Below are 21,409 nucleotides of genomic sequence, written 5' to 3'. Positions count from 1 at the left end.
GCTTCAGGTGACCTAGGGTGTTGAGAGTGTCTCCACCCTGTCAGGGTTGAGTACAGTGAAGTTTACTTCACCTCCATCCCTCTCGTGCCCAGGTTCCAAAAAGCATCTATAAGCCCTTTATGAGGACAGCATATGTGTTAGACTTGGCATACTTGGTGTGGTCTCCCCTAACATTTTGCCTCTACTTTCCAGATTGTTTCTGTGTGCTGGACTCTGTTTTTGCTGTTTTCTTTGCTCTGGACACTTTACCACTGCGAACCAGTGCTAAAGTGTAAGTGTTCCCTGTGTAAATTATATGTGTAATTAGCTTTCCATGATTGGCATAGTTGATTTTCTAGTAAGTCTCTAGTACAGTGCACTAGAGGTGCCCAGGGCCTGTAACTCAAATGCCACTAGCATGCCTGCAGCACTTATTGTGCCACCCAAATGAGCCGCCCTGTAAACATGGTTCAGACCTGCCACTGCAGGGTCTATGTGTGCAGTTTTAAACTACCAATTCAACGTGGCAAGTGTACCTACTTGCCAAGCCTAAACCTTCCCTTTTTCTACACGTAAGGCACCCCTAAGGTAGACCCTACAATGGGCAGGGTGCAGTGTATGTTAAAGGTGGGACATGTAGTGATATGTTTTACATGTCCTAACAGTGTAATACTACCAAATTTGTTTTTCACTGTTGCAAGGACTATCTCTCTCATATGTTAGCATGGGGGCTGCCTTTAAATATTGTTAAAGTGTAGATTCCCTTTGGGAGCAGATAGAAATATGGAGTTTAGGGTCTCAGAATGTAAAAATACATCTTTTAGTAAAGTTTGTTTTTAGATTGACTGTTTGAAAATGCCACTTGTAGAAAGTTGGCATTTTCCTGCTTAAACCATACTGTTACTCTACTGGTTTGTGTATTGCCTGTCTGGTTCAGACTGCCAGTAGGGCTGTTTGTGAATCTCCTCTAGACAGTGACACAAAGGGAGCTGGGGTGTAGCCTGCATATCCTGATGAGCCACCTGGGCAGGAGGGGAAGGGAGGAGTGCTCACTTACCCCTCAATGGGCTGTGCCTGTCCTCACACAATGCAGTCTCCAACCCCCTGGTGTGTGTCTGGGGCATTACCTGGCCTGGGAAAGGCAGGATCTTGAGAACAACAGAGACTTTCCTTTGAAGTCTGCCAACTTCAAAGGCAGTAAAGGGTATAGGTATTGGACCCAAAACACCTGAAAATCAGATTACTTTGGGAACCAAGAGGAACCTTTGCTAAGAAGAGCTGAAGAGCTGGAGGAGGAGTACTTCTCCTTTGCCTGTAACTGTGCTTTGCTGAGTTGTCCTGCAGTAGCTGCTTCTGCCTAAGAGGGGAAAAAGACTGACTTTTGTGTGACCTCCCACTGGTGAAGAATCTCCAAGGGCTTGAACTGAGCTTGCCTCCTGTTGTTGAAGTCTCAGGGCCATCAAAGACTTCTCTCTGCCAGCAACTGGACTCTCTGCTGAGGCTCCTGCCCTGCCAAGTGATGCCTTAACCTGTCCCTGGACCCTTGAAAGGTGAAGCTGGTGGAAAAGGACAAGAAATCCACGCACATGATGCTGTGCTTGGAAAATTACGATGCACCATCTGCAACGCGACTGATAATTGATTCGCCACCCGCATCGCAGCTGAAATCTACACTTCCCCTGCATCGCAGCTGGGAGATCGACGTGGCTGGAGAAATGATGCAACACCCACTTGCAGCGGCTGAGAACAACATAAGCCCCATGCGGCATGGATTCCTGACACCGTGCGACAACATTTCGAACTCAGCATCACTGGGCATGAAAAATCAACGCAAAGCCTACTCGGACCTGAGGTGCCCGTCTAGAAATCGATGCATCCTTTCTTGAGGGAGAGAATAATGACGCACACCGACCCGACCGGAGAAGGAACGACGCATGGTCTTGCTTGTAATTGAGAAATTGACACATCACTGGCCTTTTTTGACACACGCTCGGCCCTGTGACTTTATTTTCTGACGCTAACCAGGTACTTTATGTAACAACAACATTTCCATTGTTTTCTTTGCATTAATACTCTTATTCTTTTGAAAATGCATATCTTGCTTTATGTATGTTGGATTTTTGTCACTTTGGTCTTGTTTGATTCAGATAAATATTACCTATTTTTCTAAACTGGTGTGGTGTCCTTTTTGTAGTATTTTCACTGTACTACTTTGTGTATTGGTACAAATACTTTACACATTGTTTCTGTGTTAAGCCATTTCGCTTGTGCCAAGCTACCAATGAGGTGAGCGGGGGTTAACCAGGTGTGTTTCTCCTTTACCCTGACTAGGGTGAGGGTCCTTGCTTGGAAAGAGGGTAACCTGACTGCCAACCAAAGACCCCGTTTCTAACAATATGATGTCACAGGCAGCCAAGATAGACCCATTCACATTGAAAAGTCATCTGTGGTGTCTTTTAAATTTTGCGAAATCCCACAGACTTTGTCCGCTGTTTCATGTTAAATAGCACTAGGTGGGTGTGAGCGACTCGCTGGATCCTGACTTCCAGGAACGGAGAGGACTAAGGGCCAGATGTAGGTACATTCTGAATTGCGACCCGCAAATTGCGAGTCAGACTGACTCGCAATTTGCGAGTCGCAATTCAGAATGTTGGATGGTGTCCCCATTGAGAATCGCGCCACTAAGAGGGATGGTGGCCTGCTGGAGACAGCAGACCACCATGTCTGTGACTGCTTTTAAATAAAGCAGTTTTTTTTTTTGTAATGCAGCCCGTTTTCCTTAAAGGAAAACGAGATGCATTACAAAACTAAAAAATGAAATGTTTTCGTTTCATTTTTTCAGAGCAGGCAGTGGTCCAACGGACCACTGTCTGCTCGGCCATTCACAAAGGGGAAGGGGTCCCATTGGGACCCCTTCCCTTTTACGAATGGGTTAGCACCCATTTGAAATGTGTGCTAACTGCGATTGTTTTGCGACCGCGTTCGCGATCACAAAACAATACAACATCGAGCTGCGACTCGCAATTAGAAAGGGAACACCCCTTCCTAATTGCGACTCGCAGTCCCAGTTTGCGATTCGATAACCAGGTTACTGAATCGCAAAATGGGTTTTGGGCATCGCGATGTGCTTTTTGCACGTCGCTTGCGACGTGCAAAAAGTGTACTACATCTGGCCCTAAGTCTCCAGCTGGAAGACCTACCCTCATCGGGCTTGAAAATCCTCTAAACGAATCGTGTTTGGTTGCACTGAGGGAGGATTGTGGGAAAATGCTCTCTGGACTGTGGATGATGTCAAAGGACACAATCAAAGTTATCCCTTTGGCTACTGAGGGTCAAGACAGGAGGGAGACTAATTTTAATTAAAATATTAAACATTGTTTAGTATTTTATGTAGGACAGACCTGCCTCCAAGGAGCGGTGGAAATTTTTAAAAGAACATATTTTATTGTAGCATGGGGCTAGTTTAAAAACAAAGCATTTGATTGGCTAAAAATATTCTAGAAGAAAGAGAAAAGGTTGTCCTCATTCCTTCCCTTAAACTCCTATTTCAGGTCACTCACTTGTGGGGTTCCACAAGGATCCTCCCTTGCTCCCAATCTTTTTAATACATTCAAACAATCAATCAAATATTTGTAAAGCATGACTTATCACCTGGGGTCTCAAGGTGCTGGAGGGGGACGCAGGTCAGTCAAAGAGCCAGGTCTTGAGGTCCTTCCTGAACTGAGCCAGCGAGGATGACTTCCTGAGGGGAAGTGGCAGTGTGGTCCATGCATGTACAGCGAGGCAGAAGAATCTTTCTGCATTGTCAGCCCTGCTACCTAAGCTCATTCAATTTCACAAGATACGCGGATGACACCTAAACTATCCTTAAATTAGATGGTGATGCACCAACAGCAAAGGAACATTTTCATAAGTACTCAATTGTGGTAGCCAGTTGGATCAGCCAGAGCTGTCTAAAATTTAATTCAGACGACCTAGGGGTGCGTCACCTCAAAATGGACATGTGCTTCTGCCTTAGGTACATGCCTTAAATGGGGTGTTACCATCCAAAACATCTGTCTGTTTGTATTACGTGAAACTTCTGAAAAATAATCCTATCTTGTATTCCATTGACCAAGAGATTCACTGTGGTTTAGGGAACTCTAGGATTGCGATTAGGTTACAACAAAGCTCTCTCGCAAGACCTACCCATCTAGCACATCAGAATTTATCACTAGGAGAGTGATGTGACTCCACGCCCAGCCCTCATGTTCCACAATCTGAAAAAAACGAATTGGTCCCTAGAGAAAGATTAAATGCCCTTGTCTGTGTCACAAAGCCAAACATGGACACAGACATAGTTTTCTACATGCACTCTTCAGTCTGCCTCTGCTAACTGTTTAGTGGCCCCTAAAATGTGAGGAATGAGAGCAGAGACCTCTTCTTGTCTGTCTTACAGCCAGACCCTCTAATGCACTTCCCAGTGATTTTACAGCAGCCACAACCACCTGAGGTGCAGGAAAGCCCTGAAAAGACTTCTGTTTTCCGAATGGCTCCACTGGAGTGGCCCTCATCAGGTTCTTTAGCACTAACATGCCCTACTTAAGGTCATTGTGTGCTTTGCAAAACAATCAGAAATTAATAAAAAGTGGAGCATCTCAAACAAGAGGAGTTCCGCTTGGGACACTCTAGTGCCTGGTCCTGTTGGGACCAGGTGGCAGTGACAAGGAAGTAAAGAGCTGAGGAGAATCATGTCATCGGGCAGTAATAAATAGCAGCCTCTATGGTGAGAGGCCAAAAAGGCCACTTTAGGATACTGACATGGACCTGCTGATGAGGTACAGTGCAGGCCATTGTCTTCACCAACTTTCAAGCTAAGGGTAAAGCGTCACCAGGAGAGTACTTGTATAAATAGAATGCACCAGAGTCCAAAATAAACACAAGGAAGGTTTTCACAAGAAACCAGCATTGACCTTAATCCAAATATGATGATGTTTGCACAGACTGTTGCAAGGAGACAAGGGGTAGTTATCGTATTATGACGATGGTGCGGCAGAGGCTCTGATGAAGATGAAGTGTGCTCTGAATTATGGGGGGACAAGATATTCTGTTTGATGGACTTTTGGCTGCACCGCATTACTCTTTAACGCAGAGTTCTGTCCAAATTCTGCCATTCGCCAGGTGGTAGAATTGTTCTCCAACGAGGCTCCAGAATATGAGAGCTGGCGAGTGAAAGTGAGACTTGGCTTCCCTCGGCACCATTTTTTAGCCAGGCAGTCGCAAGTGTTCACAGTCAGAGAGCTGTCGTTCAAGTAGAAATGTTGTTGCTTGAGTAGATTTGGTACTTGAGCTGCAGTAAAAAATCAACTTGAATGGCCACAGGGTCTTCTGCAACGCGTGGTGACATTCATGCTGCATTTCATCTCTGCTCGGCCGCCAGCCCTAAATTGCACTGTGAGCTGCATATTTTCCACCCATTGGTGAAATTCCGCTAAATCTCATGGATTTTGTCTGCAACTCCTCGATGTCTGCCCAACCCTACTCTGCATAGATGTGGTGGGCCCTCTCTGATGACGTGACCTATATCTCCACCTTACTACTTGTATTTGGCAATTCTCTTAAGCCTAGCTTCAACAATTACAAGTCTGTGATATCACTATCTTAGGAACAACACGTGTAAGTTGAAACTCACTTCTGTTCTCTTCGCATAGCTCTGCATTAAAGTTTGCACCATTTTGCACCAAAGACAGTACAATATCAGTGTGGGTTTCTGCACAGATAATCTACAGCAGAAAGGTCTCAGATGTGAGCTTGAACCCACACTGTTAGAGGGGGCTGTGAGTGTCTCACTGGTAGAGGAGGCTGTGAGTGTCTCACTGGTAGAGGAGGCTGTGAGACTGTCACTGGTAGAGGAGGGGCTGTGAGACTCACACAGGTAGAGGGGGGCTGTGAGACTGTCACTGGTAGAGGAGGGGCTGTGAGACTGTCACTGGTGGAGGTGGGCTGTGAGAATCACACAGGTAGAGGGGGGCTGTGAGACTGTCACTGGTAGAGGAGGTGCTGTGAGACTCTCACTGGTACAGAGGGCTGTGAGACTGTCACTGGTAGAGGAGGGGCTGTGAGACTGTCACTGGTAGAGGAGGGCTATGAGATTCTCAAAGGTAGGGGGGGGTGAGACCCTCACTGGTAGAAGCGGCTGTAAGACTCTCACCCTGTAAAGGAGGCTGTAAGACTCTCACTGATAGAGGGCACCGTGAGACTCTCACTGGCAGAGGGGGCTGTGACGCTGTCAATGGTAGAGAAGGGGCTAGGAGGCTGTCACTGGTAGTGGAGGGGCTGTGAGACTGTCACTGGTAGGGGAGGGGCTGTGAGACTGTTACTGGTAGGTGAGGGCTTTGAGGCTATCACTGGTAGAGCAGGGGCTGTAAGGCTGTCATTGGTAGAGGAGGGTCTGTGAGACTGTCACTGACAGAGGGGACCGTGACACTCTTACTGGTAGAGGCGGGTTGTGAGACTCTCACTGATAGATGTGGGCTGTGAGACTGTCACTGGTAGAGGAGGGCTGTGAGACTGTCACTGGTAGAGGTGGGCTGTGAGACTGTTACTGGCAGAGGAGGGGCTGTGAGACTGTCACTGTTAGAGGAGGGGCTGTGAGACCGTCACTGGTAGAGGAGGGACTGTGAGACCCTCACTGGTAGAGGGGCTGTGAGACTCTCACTGATAGAAGTGGGCTGTGAGAATGCCACTGGTAGAGGAGGGGCTGTGAGACTCTCACTGGTAGAGGAGGGACTGTGAGGCTCTCACTGGTAGAGGTGGGCTGTGAGACTCTCACTGGTAGAGGAGGGGCTGTGAGAGTCTCACTGATAGAGTTGGGCTTTGAGACTCTCACTGGTAGAGGAGGGGCTGTGAGACTGTCACTGGTAGAGGAGGGCTGTGAGACTGTCACTGGTAGAGGAGGGCTGTGAGACTCTCACTGGTACAGAGGGCTGTGAGAATCTCACTGGTAGAGAGGACCGTGAGACTCTTACTGGTACAGAGGGCTGTGAGACTCTCACTGTGAGACTGTCACTGGTAGAGGAGGGGCTGTGAGACTGTCACTGGTAGAGGAGGGGCTGGGAGACTCTCACTGGTACAGAGAGCTGTGAGTCTCTCACTGGTAGAGGTGACTGTGAGACTCTCACTGACAGAGGGGACCATGACACTCTTACTGGTAGAGGCGGGTTGTGAGACTCTCACTGATAGATGTGGGGTGTGAGACTGTCACTGGTAGAGGAGAGCTGTGAGACTGTCACTGGTACAGGTGGGCTGTGAGACTCCCACTGGTAGAGGTGACTGTGAGACTCTCACTGACAGAGGGGACCGTGAGACTCTCGCTGATGGAGGTGGGCTGTGAGACTGTCACTGGTAGAGGAGGGGCTGTGAGACCGTCACTGGTAGAGGAGGGGCTGTGAGGCTCTCACTGGAAGAGGTGGACTTTGAGACTCTCACTGGTAGAGGAGGGGCTGTGAGACTCTCACTGTTAGAGGAGGGGCTGTGAGACTCTCACTGGTACAGAGGGCTGTGAGACTCTCACTGGTAGAGGTGGGCTGTGAGACTCTCACTGAGAGAGGTGGGCTGTGAGACTCTCAATGATAGAGGTGGGCTTTGAGACTCTCACTGGTAGAGGAGGAGCTGTGAGACTGTCACTGGTAGAGGAGGGGCTGTGAGACGCTCACTGGTACAGAGGGCTGTGAGACTCTCACTGGTACAGAGGGCTATGAGACTCTCACTGGTAGAGGAGGGCTATGAGACTCTCACTGATAGAGGTGGGCTTTGAGACTCTCACTGGTAGAGGAGGGGCTGTGAGACTGTCACTGGTACAGAGGGCTGTGAGACTCTCACTAGTAGAGGAGGGGCTGTGAGACTCTCACTGGTACAGAGGGCTGTGAGACTCTCACTGGTACAGAGGGCTGTGAGACTCTCACTGGTAGAGGAGGAGCTGTGAGACTCTCACTGATAGAGGTGGGCTGTGAGACTGTCACTGGTAGAGGAGGGGCTGTGAGACTGTCACTGGTAGAGGAGGGACTGTGAGACCCTCACTGGTAGAGGAGGGGCTGTGAGAACCTCACTGGTAGAGGGGCTGTGAGACTCTCACTGGTAGAGGAGGGGCTGTGAGACTCTCACTGATAGAGGAGGGGCTGTGAGACTGTCACTGGTAGAGGAGGCTGTGAGACTCTCACTGGTACAGAGGGCTGTGAGACTCTCACTTGTAGAGGAGGGGCTGTGAGACTCTCACTGGTACAGAGGGCTGTGAGAGACTCTCACTGGTAGAGGAGGGGCTGTGAGACTCTTACTGGTATAGGTGGGCTGTGAGACTCTCACTGGTAGAGGTGGGCTTTGAGACTCTCACTGGTAGAGGAGGGGCTGTGAGACTCTCACTGGTAGAGGAGGGGCTGTGAGCCTGTCACTGGTAGAGGAGGGGCTGTGAGACCCTCACTGGTAGAGGAGGGGCTGTGAGACCCTCACTGGTAGAGGAGATGCTGTGAGACTCTCACTGGTACAGAGGGCTGTGAGACTCTCACTGGTAGAGGAGGGGCTGTGAGACTCACTGGCACAGAGGGCTGTGAGACTGTCACTGGTAGAGTAGGGGCTGTGAGACTCTTACTGGTAGAGGTGGGTTGTGAGACTCTCACTGGTAGAGTTTGGCTTTGAGACTCTCACTGGTAGAGGAGGGGCTGTGAGACTCTCACTGGTAGAGGAGGGGCTGTGAGACTGTTACTGATAGAGGTGGGCTGTGAGACTGTCACTGGTAGAGGAGGGGCCGCAAGACTCTCACTGGTAGAGGAGGGGCTGTGAGACCCTCACTGGTAGAGGAGGGGCTGTGAGACTCTCACTGGTAGAGGTGGGCTGTGAGACTGTCACTGGCAGAGGTGGGACTGTGAGACCCTCACTGGTAGAGGAGGGGCTATGAGACTCTCACTGATAGAGATTGGCTCTGAGACTGTCACTGGTAGGGGAGGGGCTGTGAGACTGTTACTGGCAGGTGAGGGCTTTGAGGCTATCACTGGTAGAGGAGGGGCTATGAGACTCTCACTGATAGAGGTGGGCTGTGAGACTGTCACTGGTAGAGGAGGGGCTGTGAGACTCTCACTGGTAGAGGTCGACTGTGAGACTGTCACTGGTAGAGGAGGGGCTGTGAGACCCTCACTGATAGATGTGGGCTGAGAGACTCTCACTGATAGAGGTGGGCTGTGAGACTGTCACTGGTAAAGGAGGGGCTGTGAGACTGTCACTGGTAGGGGAGGGGCTGTGAGACTGTTACTGGCAGGTGAGGGCTTTGAGGCTATCACTGGTAGAGGAGGGGCTGTAAGGCTGTCACTGGTAGAGGTGGGCTGTGAGACCGTCACTGGTAGAGGTGGGACTGTGAGACCCTCACTGTTAGACGAGGGGCTGTGAGACCCTCACTGGTAGAGGAGGGACTGTGAGACCCCCACTGGTAGAGGGGACCGTGAGACTCTCACTGGTAGAGGTGGGCTGTGAAACTCTCACTGGTAGAAGAGGTTCTGTGAGACTCTCACTGGTAGAGGAGGGGCTATGAGACTCTCACTGGTAGAGGAGGGGCTGTGAGACTGTCACTGGTAGAGGAGGGGCTGTGAGACTCTCACTGGTAGAGGCGGGCTGTGAGTCTCTCACTGATAGAGGGGGACCGTGAGACTCTCACTGGCAGAGGGGGGCTGTGAGACTTTCACTGATAGAGGTGGTCTGTGAGACTCTCACTGGTAGAGGAGGGGCTGTGAGACTGTCACTGGTAGGGGAGGGGCTGTGAAACTGTTACTGGCAGGTGAGGGCTTTGAGGCTATCACTGGTAGAGCAGGGGCTGTAATGCTGTCAGTGGTAGAGGACGGACTGTGAGACTGTCACTGGTAGAGGAGGGCTGTGAGACTGTCACTGGTAGAGGAGGGGCTGTGAGACCCTCACTGACAGAGGGGACCGTGAGACACTTACTGGTAGAGGAGGGGCTGTGAGTCTGTCACTGGTAGAGGAGGGGCTGTGAGACTGTCACTGGTAGAGGTGGGCTGTGAGACTCCCACTGGTAGAGGGGACTGTGAGACTCTCACTGACAGAGGGGACCGTGAGACTCTTACTGGTAGAGGAGGGGCTGTGAGACCCTCACTGATAGAGGTGGGCTGTGAGACTGTCACTGGTAGAGGAGGGGCGGTGAGACTCACACTGGTAGAGGAGGGGCTGTGAGACTGTCACTGATAGAGGTGGGCTGTGAGACTGTCACTGGTAGAGGAGGGGCTGTGAGACTCTCACTGGTACAGAGGGCTGTGAGACTCTCACTGGTAGAGGAGCGGCTGTGAGACCGTCACTGGTAGAGATGGGCTGTGAGACCGTCACTGGTAGAGGAGGGGCTGTGAGACTCACACTGGTAGAGGGGGGGCTGTGAGACCCTCACTGGTAGAGGAGGGGCTGTGAGACCCTCACTGGTAGAGGAGGGGCTGTGAGACTCTCAGATTGGAAAGGGCAGTGTCCGTCTGGCGGTTATTTTCCTGCGTTCAGGATTGTGGGGTTGATCAATTATAAACATCTGGGTCTCGCTGTCGATTATAAACATCTGGGTCTCGCTGTCGATAATAAACATCTGGGTCTCGCTGTTTCTTAGATTGGATGATGAGCAGTATACCCCCAAAAACCAACTTGCACAGTGAGGTTCAAGACAACAAAAAAATCTCTGTAACCCTCTGTGTCAAGATGTGCTGCCTGAGAAACTAGGTCAGGACTTTCAACATGTGAGGAATCACTCCCAGACTGTGAAAACCCAGCAGTTGTGAGACAGACTGGAGGCTTCACAACTGCAGGGCAGAGCGCTGACCAGGCCACAGGCTCTGCGTTTGCTTGTGTTTGATTAGCAAGAGGTGGCATGCTTAAAAGATGGCTCACGGACTGCGTCTAGCGCTTTATGCTTTTTATTTTGCTTCTCAAAGAGTAGTGGTTTGATTTATTTGCTGGAAAACAAATCTGATTAAAAGAAACATAGGGGGTCATTCTGACTTTGGCGGGCGGCGGAGGCCGCCCGCCAAAGTCCCGCCGTCAGAATACCACTGCGCGGTCAAAAGACCGCCGCGGTAATTCTGAGTTTCCCGCTGGGCTGGCGGGCGACCGCCAGAAGGCCGCCCGCCAGCCCAGCGGGAAACCCCCTTACATGAGGATGCCGGCTCCGAATGGAGCCGGCGGAGTGGAAGGGGTGCGATGGGTGCAGTTGCACCCGTCGCAATTGTCAGTGTCTGCTTGGCAGACACTGAAAATCATAGTGGGGCCCTGTTAGGGGGCCCCTGCAGTGCCCATGCCATTGGCATGGGCACTGCAGGGGCCCCCAGGGGCCCCACAACACCCGTTACCGCCATCCTGTTCCTGGCGGCGAAAACCGGCAGGAACAGGCTGGCGGTAAGGGGGTCGGAATCCCCATGGCGGTGCTGCAAGCAGCGCCGCCGTGGAGGATTCCCCAGGGCAGCGGGAAACCGGCGGGAAACCGGCGGGAAACCGGCGGGACACCGCCGGTTTCGCGTTTCTGACCGCGGCTCTACCGCCGCGGTCAGAATGCCCATGGATGCACCGCCAGCCTGTTGGCGGTGCATCCGCGGTCCCCGGCCCTGGCGGTCCATTACCACCAGGGTCGGAATGACCCCCATAATTTTTCCTACTTCAATGTAGATTTATCCAACAATTTTAACTGTAAATGTGTATTTAAGACAAGTTAGTACATCATTATTAGTTGTGACGTCATGCTTGTGGCACTGCTATGTGTAAGTGTGCATGGCTGCTCCACAAGGGCCTAACAGGGCTCAGTACTGTGGTTCTATTGGATCAGTGCTCCCGTGAGCCTCAGTCCTTGGGTCAGCGTTTCTCTGAGCCTCATTCCTCCTGGGTCAGTTTTACTCTGAGCCTCAGTCCTCAGGTCAGTGCTCCTCTGAGCCTCAGTCCTTGGGTCAGTACTCCTCTAAGCCTTAGTCCTCTTGGGTCAGTGTTCCTCTGAGCATCAGTCCTCTTGGGTCAGTGCCTTTCTGAGCATTACTCCTCTTGCGTGACTGCTCCTCTGAGCCTCAGTCTTCGGGTCAGTGCTCCTCTGAGCCTCAGTCCTTGAGTCAGTAGTCCTGGAAGCCTCAGTCCTCTTGGATCAGTGTTCCTCTGAACCGCAGTCCTCTTGGGTCAGTGTTCCTCTGAGCCTTAGTCCTTTTGGGTCAGTGCTCCTCTGAGCCTCAGGCTTCGGATCAGTGCTCCTCTGAGCATCAGTCCTCTTGGGTCAGTGCTCCTTTGAGCATCAGTCCTCTTGGGTCAGTGCTCCTCTGAGCCACAGTCCTCTTGGGTCAGTGCTCCTCTGTGCATCAGTCCTCTTGGGTCAGTGCTCCTTTGATCCTCAGTCTTCTTGAGTCAGTGTTCCTCTGAGCCTCAGTCCTACTGGGTCAGTGTTCCCTGAGCCACAGTCCCCAGGTCAGTGCTTCACTGAACCTCAGTTCTCTTGGGTTAGTGCTCATCTGAGCCTCAGCCCTCTTGGGTCAGTGCTCCTCTGTGTGTCAGTCCTCTTGGGTCAGTGCTCCTCTGATGCTCAGTCTTCTTTGGTCAGTGTTCTCTGAACCACAGTCCCCGGGGCAGTGCTTCACTGAACCTCAGTCCTCTTGGGTCAGTGCTCCTCTGAACCTCAGTCCTCTTGGGTCAGTGCTTCACTGAACCTCAGTCCTCCTGGGTCAGTGCTCCTCTGAGCCTCAGTCCTCTTGGGTCAGTGCTCCTCTGTGTGTCAGTCCTCTTGGGCCAGTGCTCCTCTGAGCTTCAGTCCTCTTGGGTCAGTGCTCCTCTGTGCATCAGTCCTCTTGGGTCGGTGCTCCTCTGAGCCTCAGTCCTCTTGGGTCGGTGCTCCTCTGTGTGTCAGTACTCTTGGGTCAATGCTCCTCTGATCCTCAGTCTTGTTTGGTCAGTGTTCTCTGAGCTACAGTCCCCAGGTCAGTGCTTCACTGAACCTCAGTCCTCTTGGGTCAGTGCTCCTCTGAGCCTCAGTTCTCTTGGGTCGGTGCTCCTCCGAGCCTCTGTCCTCTTGGGTCAGTGCTCCTCTGTGTGTCAGTACTCTAGGGTCAGTGCTTCACTGAACCTCAGTCCTCTTCGGTCAGTGCTCCTCTCAGCCTCAGTCCTCCTGGGTCAGTTCTCATCTGCGCCTCAGTCCTCGGGTCAGTGCTCCTCTGACCTCACCCCCCCCCCCCTGCCTCCTACATCTGTTGCTCATTCTCTCCGTGATATAATGCTGGGGTGTCAGGTACCCCGACAATAAAATGACACATGTGATGAACAGTCTCACAGACTGATGTGTGAGCAGCTGCAGTAATCTAAAATGAATGAAATAAATGCCCAGGTGCTGCTTGGGACATCGCATGAATACACCCTGCACTTCATCTGAGACAAGGGTGTGTTGGAGAAGTGAGTCCACCCAAAGAAAGCCATTGCCTCCACACCCCAGGACAAGCCAGGGAGAAAGGGGGGCCCTGGGTCCAAAGCGTGGACGGAAACTGAGTCTATGCAGGGCTCTTACCATCTCGTTCTCCTCCCCTTCGTTGATGATTGCCCGGTGCTTGTCTTTCTCCTCCATGATGCCGTCTCTTCTCCCCAGCAGTCAGTCAGTCAGCCAGTGTGCTTCCGGTGTGTGCCAGGAGCCCCAGCAGCCCAGGTCAGCAGCAGGTGCACAGACACACAGGCGTGGATATCTGGAGCTCAGGCTGTCAGGTCAGGAGCAGTTGCACAGACACACACAGACACACAGGTGTGTGTACCTGGAGTCCAAGCTATCAGTTCAGCAGCAGGTGCACAAACATGCACAGGCACACTCCAGGTGTGTATCTGGAGCCCAGGCTCTCCAGTCAGCCTCACGTGCACAGACACACAGACACCTTCAGACACACTTAGTTGGGTTTCTGTGGCCCAGACTCTCAGGCCAGCAACTGCACAGACTCACAGGTGTGTGTATCTGGAGCTCAGGTTCTCTGGTCAGCTGTGGGTGCATAGACACACACAGACACACAGGTGTGTGTACCTGGAGCTCAGGTTCTCTGGTCGGCTGTAGGTGCATAGACACACACAGACACACAGGTGTGTGTATCTGGAGCTCAGGTTCTCTGGTCGGCTGTCGGTGCATAGACACACAGACTCACAGGTGTGTGTATCTGCAGCTCAGGTTTTCTGGTCGGCTGTAGGTGCATAGACACACAGACTCACAGGTGTGTGTATCTGGAGCTCAGGTTCTCTGGTCGGCTGTCGGTGCATAGACACACAGACTCACAGGTGTGTGTATCTGCAGCTCAGGTTCTCTGGTCGGCTGTAGGTGCATAGACACACAGACTCACAGGTGTGTGTATCTGGATCTCAGGTTCTCAGATCAGCAGCTGGAGCACATCCACACAGGCACCCCCAGGCCCACGTGCCTGGGTCCCTGGATATCAGGCAGGCCAGGTCAGCAGCAGGTGCACAGACACACACAGGCGCACACACAGACACACATGCAGAGATAACTGGAGCTCAGGGCAGTGCTGTCTCCCTTTTAAAGCCAAGGTGTATACGCCTCCATAATTTGATTAGCGCCTTGCCAGCAGTCTCCGCCTGCTTCGGAGAGCTGCAGTCTCTGAGCTCTCTCTCGCCTCTGTGTATTGTCTTTAGAAAGGCTGCACCTGAAAGATGACAGGCCTGCCCTTCTCGGCTAATGAAGTGTAATTGCTACACTTCTTGTTACAGTGGAATATCCTAGTAATGCGTTTAACTTTTCTCATCTAGGTGTAGGAAACTGGTCTGTGATCCCAGGGAGATGTCACACCTAGAGTGTTGAAAGTTATTATACTGCTATGTGCCACTGAAACCTCATGATAGACCGGGTAAGGTTGGCAAGTGCATATTAAACCTTGTGTGTCATTGCAGATACATGCTGTAGTAAGCACTGCCAAAGCCAACAGGTCTGCCCTCATAATAGTAAATCCCCAGTAAAAATAATCCTGGCCTATGTGGAAAACGTGCATCCAAAACGTGGGCCTGATTTACTAGGATTGTGCATCGGAGTTGCATCAAGTGTGTGGTGCAGCAGGTCAGGCAAAATCATCTTTGTCATTTACTAAACCATGCAAAGCCAATTTTCTTTAGTAAATACAATGCAGCACAATGCACACAGAGACCTGCCTCTCGTTCCCCTGCACCAGGTCGGCGTTGCATTGAGGGAACATGGGCATTTCCACGCATCCACCCGCGTATTTGAGACAAACCCAAATCTACAAAGACTTGTAAACCTGGGTTTGCATCAAAATGGAGCCTCTGCCAATAGCTGGTGAAACAGGGGACAAATCTTCATTTCTCCTTGCTGTGTCTTGTTTCCTCCAGAGCTGCCTTCTACTGCTGACATAGAAAGAGGAATGTGTCTCTAAGGATTGGTTTTGTGCTGTTAAAACACTCCTGCGCAGTGGTCTTCAAACTTTTTAATGCCGCGCCCCCCCAGTTGAAAAAAATAATAATTGGGCCCCCCTTTTCACAATTATTTTAGAAAGATGGCAATGTTTAAATAGGTCTAAACCTATTTAAACATTGCAGTTAAGTACTGTTACCTTTTTAAAGCTGCAATAACATGCTTCTGCTTAAAACAAAGGCCTGTTATCTGCATAATATTTCTTTTGGCCAGAGTTTGGCGCCCCCCAGTTTGAAGAAGTCTGCTCCTGCGTAACACAAGCGCCTTTGCACCATGATGCAAGGGTGTCTGATGGGGGTAGGCAGCTGACAGTTTACCAGCACAGGGAGAGAGCAGAAATACTAATTACCTCCTTTTTCCACCTGTCAACTCCGATTAGGAAGTTTTTTTCTCACACAAGTTAGTTGAGGGGCGTAACTTATTCCCCTTTTCTATGCGAGTGCGTATCTTCCTTAGCTTTTCCTGACAAGTAACTCAGCATTACTGACACTCGCTTAGAAACTCAGAAAATCCCAAATGTAAGCAAGGCCCTCGGGGTCTTTGAATCCCTGGACAATGCTTTCTTTTCCCAAAGTATTTCACCCAGAGAGTTCCCTTGCTTCCAGTTTTTGAAGTATTGAGAAGGAAGATCACAGATGTACCAAGGTACCACGGACTTCGTAATTCTAAATCAATAAACCGCAGCATATTCTGTGGCCTACAACTTACAATTACCCCAAAGAACTAAAGGTGACTAAATTACACATGGTCTTCCTTCACTCAGATCCAGCTCATTTCAAGAGAAGGCGGGAGTGAGCCGATGTATGATGGCAGCCGACACTGAGGACCACACGGTGTGAGAAGACATGGATTCTGCTGGCCACTTTCAAAGTGATGAGAACTTCTACAACCTGCCTGGCATGGCTCTTAAACCAGTGTTTGTGGAGGAAAATCTTACAACAGAGTTCCGAAAGGCTCACTTTTTGAAACTCTATGTCTGGGATCTTTGTGGCTCCCTGTAAATTAATAATTTCCATTTTGGATCTTCATTCTTCAGGAGTTCTTGCTCATGTTTTTCTTTTTCAATTTACGCGCACACCTCTCTATAATGCAATGACTTTATTCATCAACCTCCAATGTCATTGTTTTATGTTGTATTAATAGAAAACAAAGTCAATAATATTTGAAATGACCCAATGCATTCCACGCTGTTTGGGCGTCAAGAGTTTTTTTTTTTCTGTAAACGACATGCACATTTATAAAGTAACACTTCAAGGGCCAGATGTAGCAAATCGGCAATTTGCACCTCGCAATTTGGTATGCAGTACGGTGTCTCAGACACCGATTGCGACTCGCTATGGGGTCGCAATGACCCACCTCATGAATATTCATGAGGTGGGTCGCAAATTGCGGCCCCATAGCGAGTATAGGTGCTCGCAAACATGGAGGCCTGCTGTAGTCAGCAGGCCTCCATGTTAGCGACCTGCTTTTAAATAAAGCAGTTTTTTTTTTTTTTAAGTGTTGCCCGTTTTCCTTACAGGAAAACGAGCTGCACTTAAAAAAAAACGAAACCTTTTGTTTCGGTATTTTTTCAGGGCAGGGAGTGGTCTCTTGGACCACTCCCTGCCCTGAAAAAATATTTTTGGGTCCAGTCACAAACTGGAAGGGGTCCCATGGGGACCCCTTCCAATTTGCGAGTGGGTTACCATCCACTTGAAGTGGATGGTAACTGCAATGCCATTTGCGTACGCGGTCGCAAATGGTATTGCATCCCACTGCGACTCGCAAATAGGAAGGGAACACCCCTTCCTATTTGCGAGTCGGAAATGCATTTTGCGAGTCGGTTCCGACTCGCAAAATGCATTTCTGCATAGGAAACTGCGTTTTGCGACTCGCAAACGGCAAATTTTGCCGTTTGCGAGTCGCAAACAGTTTCCTACATCTGGCCCCAAATCTCATAAATTTGCACCTCTTTCAACATATTACTTAATCTTTGTAGCTAAACACATTCTCTACTTTACTTCATACATAATTGGCAGTCAATTTCTAGCCACATTCCCTGTCACATTTCATCATAAATCACAAACCCAAGAACATTCTGTATTCAATAATATAATAATGTTCCTAAAAAAATCATACAAGGGATGAAGTACCCCCTGCCTAACAGTATAAGGCTACTGCATGCCACTAAGGAGTTCCATATCCATAGAGAGGAATGAGATGGAAGACCGAGTTCCTTTATAAGGTTATGGAACTCGGAGGTGACTTGCAATATCCTTATCAGGAATGCCAGGGGGTACCTTATTCCTTATAATACATGGTCCCACCATCACATTTCTCACAAACTACTGAAATCCTTGGTGCTCAGCTCTTTCATATGCAAACATTAAGAATAAAAATAAAACTTCTAGCGCACAATTAAATACATCAGTAACCTGTTAGGTAATAGTGGCAAACAGATATTAGACACAGGTCTATACAAGTCAGTTTTTTATTTTAAATTACAGTAGCTCGGAATGTGTAGAAACATAGAAAGGTTCTAGCTTTTCTCTATTGAAGGAGTGAAAAAAAAAATATATTCTAGTTTCTTGGCATTGTAAGCTAATAAAGTAGAGCAGAAGAAAGATAAACAACCTTTCCTTGATTCAAACAGCAGTGTCAGATATGCTCCGTGACCTACCCTGTCTTCACCTCGGCTGCTGGCTCTGGTAGCAGGCATTGTGACGTAAGAACTCGACTGTAATGACCTATAATTGTTGAGCTCTGAGAATCTGCAACTGGGTGTTTCACAAGTCGACGATTATAAAGAAATGTTTATACAGGGATTACATAATCCCATGTATTATAAGCATATTTACGCTTGAGCTTTCTGCATTCATATTGATATTGAATGTTTAACAGTTTGGATAATTTAACATATCCAACCTATCTCACTCGATTCATATTTAATCAATTTTTTTATCCTGTACGTGATTATTCTCACATTTACGAATGAAGGAAAAACTGATATGAACAGTTTTGCACATTTATACAAAAATTGAATGAGTTAATATCATAGGTAGGGAGGGAACATGGTTATGTACTATGGATGCGACAGCTCTCTACTCGTCAGAACCACTCATGTAAGCTTTTGAAGCAATAGAGTATTATTTAGTTAGAACAATTAAATCCAGGTCTACATATATTTTTATGGAATTCATGCACTATATTTTGTACTTTTATCACTTCAGGGTATTGGACAAGCATTACTTACAAAAACCAGGAGCATTTGTGGGGTTGTATGCGCACCGACTTATGGAAACACTTTTACACAAGGGTTTAAGGAACAGTACTTTCATCATGATCAAGAGTGAGAGAGTGACATCAAACCATTCAATGTGACTGTACGGTTTATTGATGATTTGTTTCTGGCATGGCAAGGTCCGCAATCTAGATCAGGACCTCATCAGAACATTGAAAACAAGACATGAGAGAGTTACATGCACAAGCATTAGACAGCAAGAGACAGTACACATTATACTAAAATCAAGCTCAGAGACCAAGGATAGGTATCAACCCAGCACATGAAATCCACATATAGGAATAATCTACTATGTGCATGTAGTCACCACCAAAGGTCTTAAAAACGACAGTACTGTCAATTCTTCAGAGGTAAGAGAATTGTTTCAGAACCAATTGAATATTCCGAACAGGAGTCCAAAATGTAGTCAAAACTCAAGACTAGAGATTAGAATGAAAGGATATTGAAACCGGCACAAGAATGAATAATGCAAATATAGGGACAAGAGAAATTCAACACACATAAAAAGGAAGAACAGCAAAACAAATTGTGTTTGTTAACAAATATTCACAAGCACCAACCAAAATGAAATGTGTGGCCTTGAACAACTGGACCTTCATAGAAAGTAACCAATACCTGAAAGGATTTTTCACAGAAAGGGCTATGTTTTCTCCTTAAAGAAACACGAACCTAAAAGAAATGACATTTAGGGCTGAACCAACACAAGAAGCAATGCAAAATTAATTGACAATGGATAATGGATAGCTGGGTTTAAACCGTGTCCATTGTAGTAACATTTTCAAAAGTTCTCTAGTTAATCACACTACAACCGGTGAAAGGATCACACTAAAGCAATAAACAACATATGACACTACAAACTGCATAAATATAATTAAGTATTCTTCTGTGATGGTATATGTGGGACAAAGGAGTCATAAAACCCAAAATGCAATTTACATAAGACACAAGTAACATATGGAACACCATCGCATAGGCACCAAAGAATATAAAACGGAAATCTGAAGGCCAAATATCAGTCAAATAAGATTTAAAATTTTAGAACATGTTTTTACCCCGCACTCAGGAGGAGATATTGAAATTTACTGGCAAAGCGAGAATATTTCTGGATACACTGTCTGAACATGCTGACTCTAACGGGACTGAATGATAAAACTGACATGAAGTGTTTTTACTAAGTGGAATTCAAACAGGTCTAATAATGTTTTTCACAGATTATAAAGATGATAGCACTAACTAGTTGATCGCTGATAAATTGGGAATGGGATGATTACCTGTCATAAGGCATAAAAAGTAGAATGTATTATATTAAAGCTAGTCATGCTATAGAACATATGTATAAAGTCAATTATTCACAAGTTAAATTACTATGGAAGAATATGAGAATTAAGAGATTGATCATGCACAGGGTGAAACATTTGGTGAAAGGTGAATGGTATTGAGAAAGTTCAAGTATGATAAAGAATACAAAATGTTAAACATACAATATTAATATGGATGCCGGGTGTTGAAACGTGTTATCGTAAGCAAATTATTAGCAACACAGTTAATACTATTAAGATACAGAATTGGGCTGAGATTTGCGATGAAATAGGACAATGAATATGAATAAAACTGACAGCTAATTATGTACAAAATAAAGTGATGAATGCATTTAGCTGAAAGTACTAAGTAATATGGTAAAAGAGACACAAATGTATGACATGTGAAATGTCCTCTCCTCAATATGGATTTCCTTTCTGATTTTACCTCTCTTGAAGCACAAACTCAGCTTGAAACACATTGGATCATCATAATATTATGGATTTTCTTTACTGTGAACAAAAAGTAAAAAATGAATTTCATTGTTTTATTTTTTTTTAAATGAATAAAGTAATTTCATTAAAGAAGCTTGTGTATGTAAACGGAGAAAGCAAAACATAAATACATCCTAAGGTATGAACATCCCATTTTAAAATTATGGATTGAGAGGTAACCATGAAGACCACATATATAGATCTAAAAAAATGAGCCTGGCAGCAAGAAAGTGCAATCGATTATTTGCAGTGAGATTTTCTGCAAAAACAGAGATTTGACTGTGTCCCGAGTGACTAGACTTTTGAATATGAGCCCATAAGCATCATAGAAAGGAGATTGCGATATTTAAACCACAGAGCCGAGAACTACAACAAGCAAAAGGTTAATGCTATATGCTCATCCTTCACAACTTTTCTATGTGTTTTTTTACTCATTCTCCAACCCAGCTGAGAAACTTCTTTTAAACTCCCTGTGGCATCTGCAGCAGCAACTATCAACCAGGGACTGTGGTCTGGCAGGGATGCCGTGAGCTACTGCGCAACTGGCTTGAGTATTGCAGGAAAACAGCTTCCAATGCAAATGACACAAGCATGGGCATGATGTTGGTTACCCGTCAAGCTTTAACACAGTGGAAGTAACTGAGAAAATAACATGCTGAGTTAATGCAGTATATGTTTATTACCAGCCCCAGCCTGAAATTGCTGCTGATGCCCGGAGAAGTGTTGGTGCACCCGCAAGTCCATTTTGTCATATGCCCAGAGAGGTACATAGCGGGTACATAGCGCGCTTTATAAATTAGTGATTGATTGATTGATTGAGAAATGAGTGATGGGTCTTGCCCATTGCTGTGTGGGTCTAAGGATGAGGGGAGGCAGGCACATTGCTGAGTAAACCTGAGGATTAGGGGAGGC

General features: G+C 47.8%; 1 protein-coding gene across 1 annotated transcript in view; it reads right to left on the bottom strand.

The window, feature by feature from the left end:
• The window catches only part of LOC138265202 (probable cation-transporting ATPase 13A4), a 146,176-nt gene extending 132,481 nt beyond the window's left edge, over nt 1-13,695 (bottom strand). The window contains exon 1 of the mRNA XM_069212746.1: nt 13,517-13,695. Coding sequence (XP_069068847.1) covers nt 13,517-13,573 — 57 coding nt within the window. The 5' untranslated portion in view covers nt 13,574-13,695. The remainder of the gene's footprint in view (nt 1-13,516) is intronic.
• Between the last annotated feature and the right edge of the window lie 7,714 nt (nt 13,696-21,409).

This window comes from Pleurodeles waltl, chromosome 11 (genome assembly GCF_031143425.1).
Source record: "Pleurodeles waltl isolate 20211129_DDA chromosome 11, aPleWal1.hap1.20221129, whole genome shotgun sequence".
Lineage (NCBI taxonomy): Eukaryota > Metazoa > Chordata > Amphibia > Caudata > Salamandridae > Pleurodeles > Pleurodeles waltl.
This window is presented reverse-complemented; position numbering and strand designations above follow the sequence as displayed.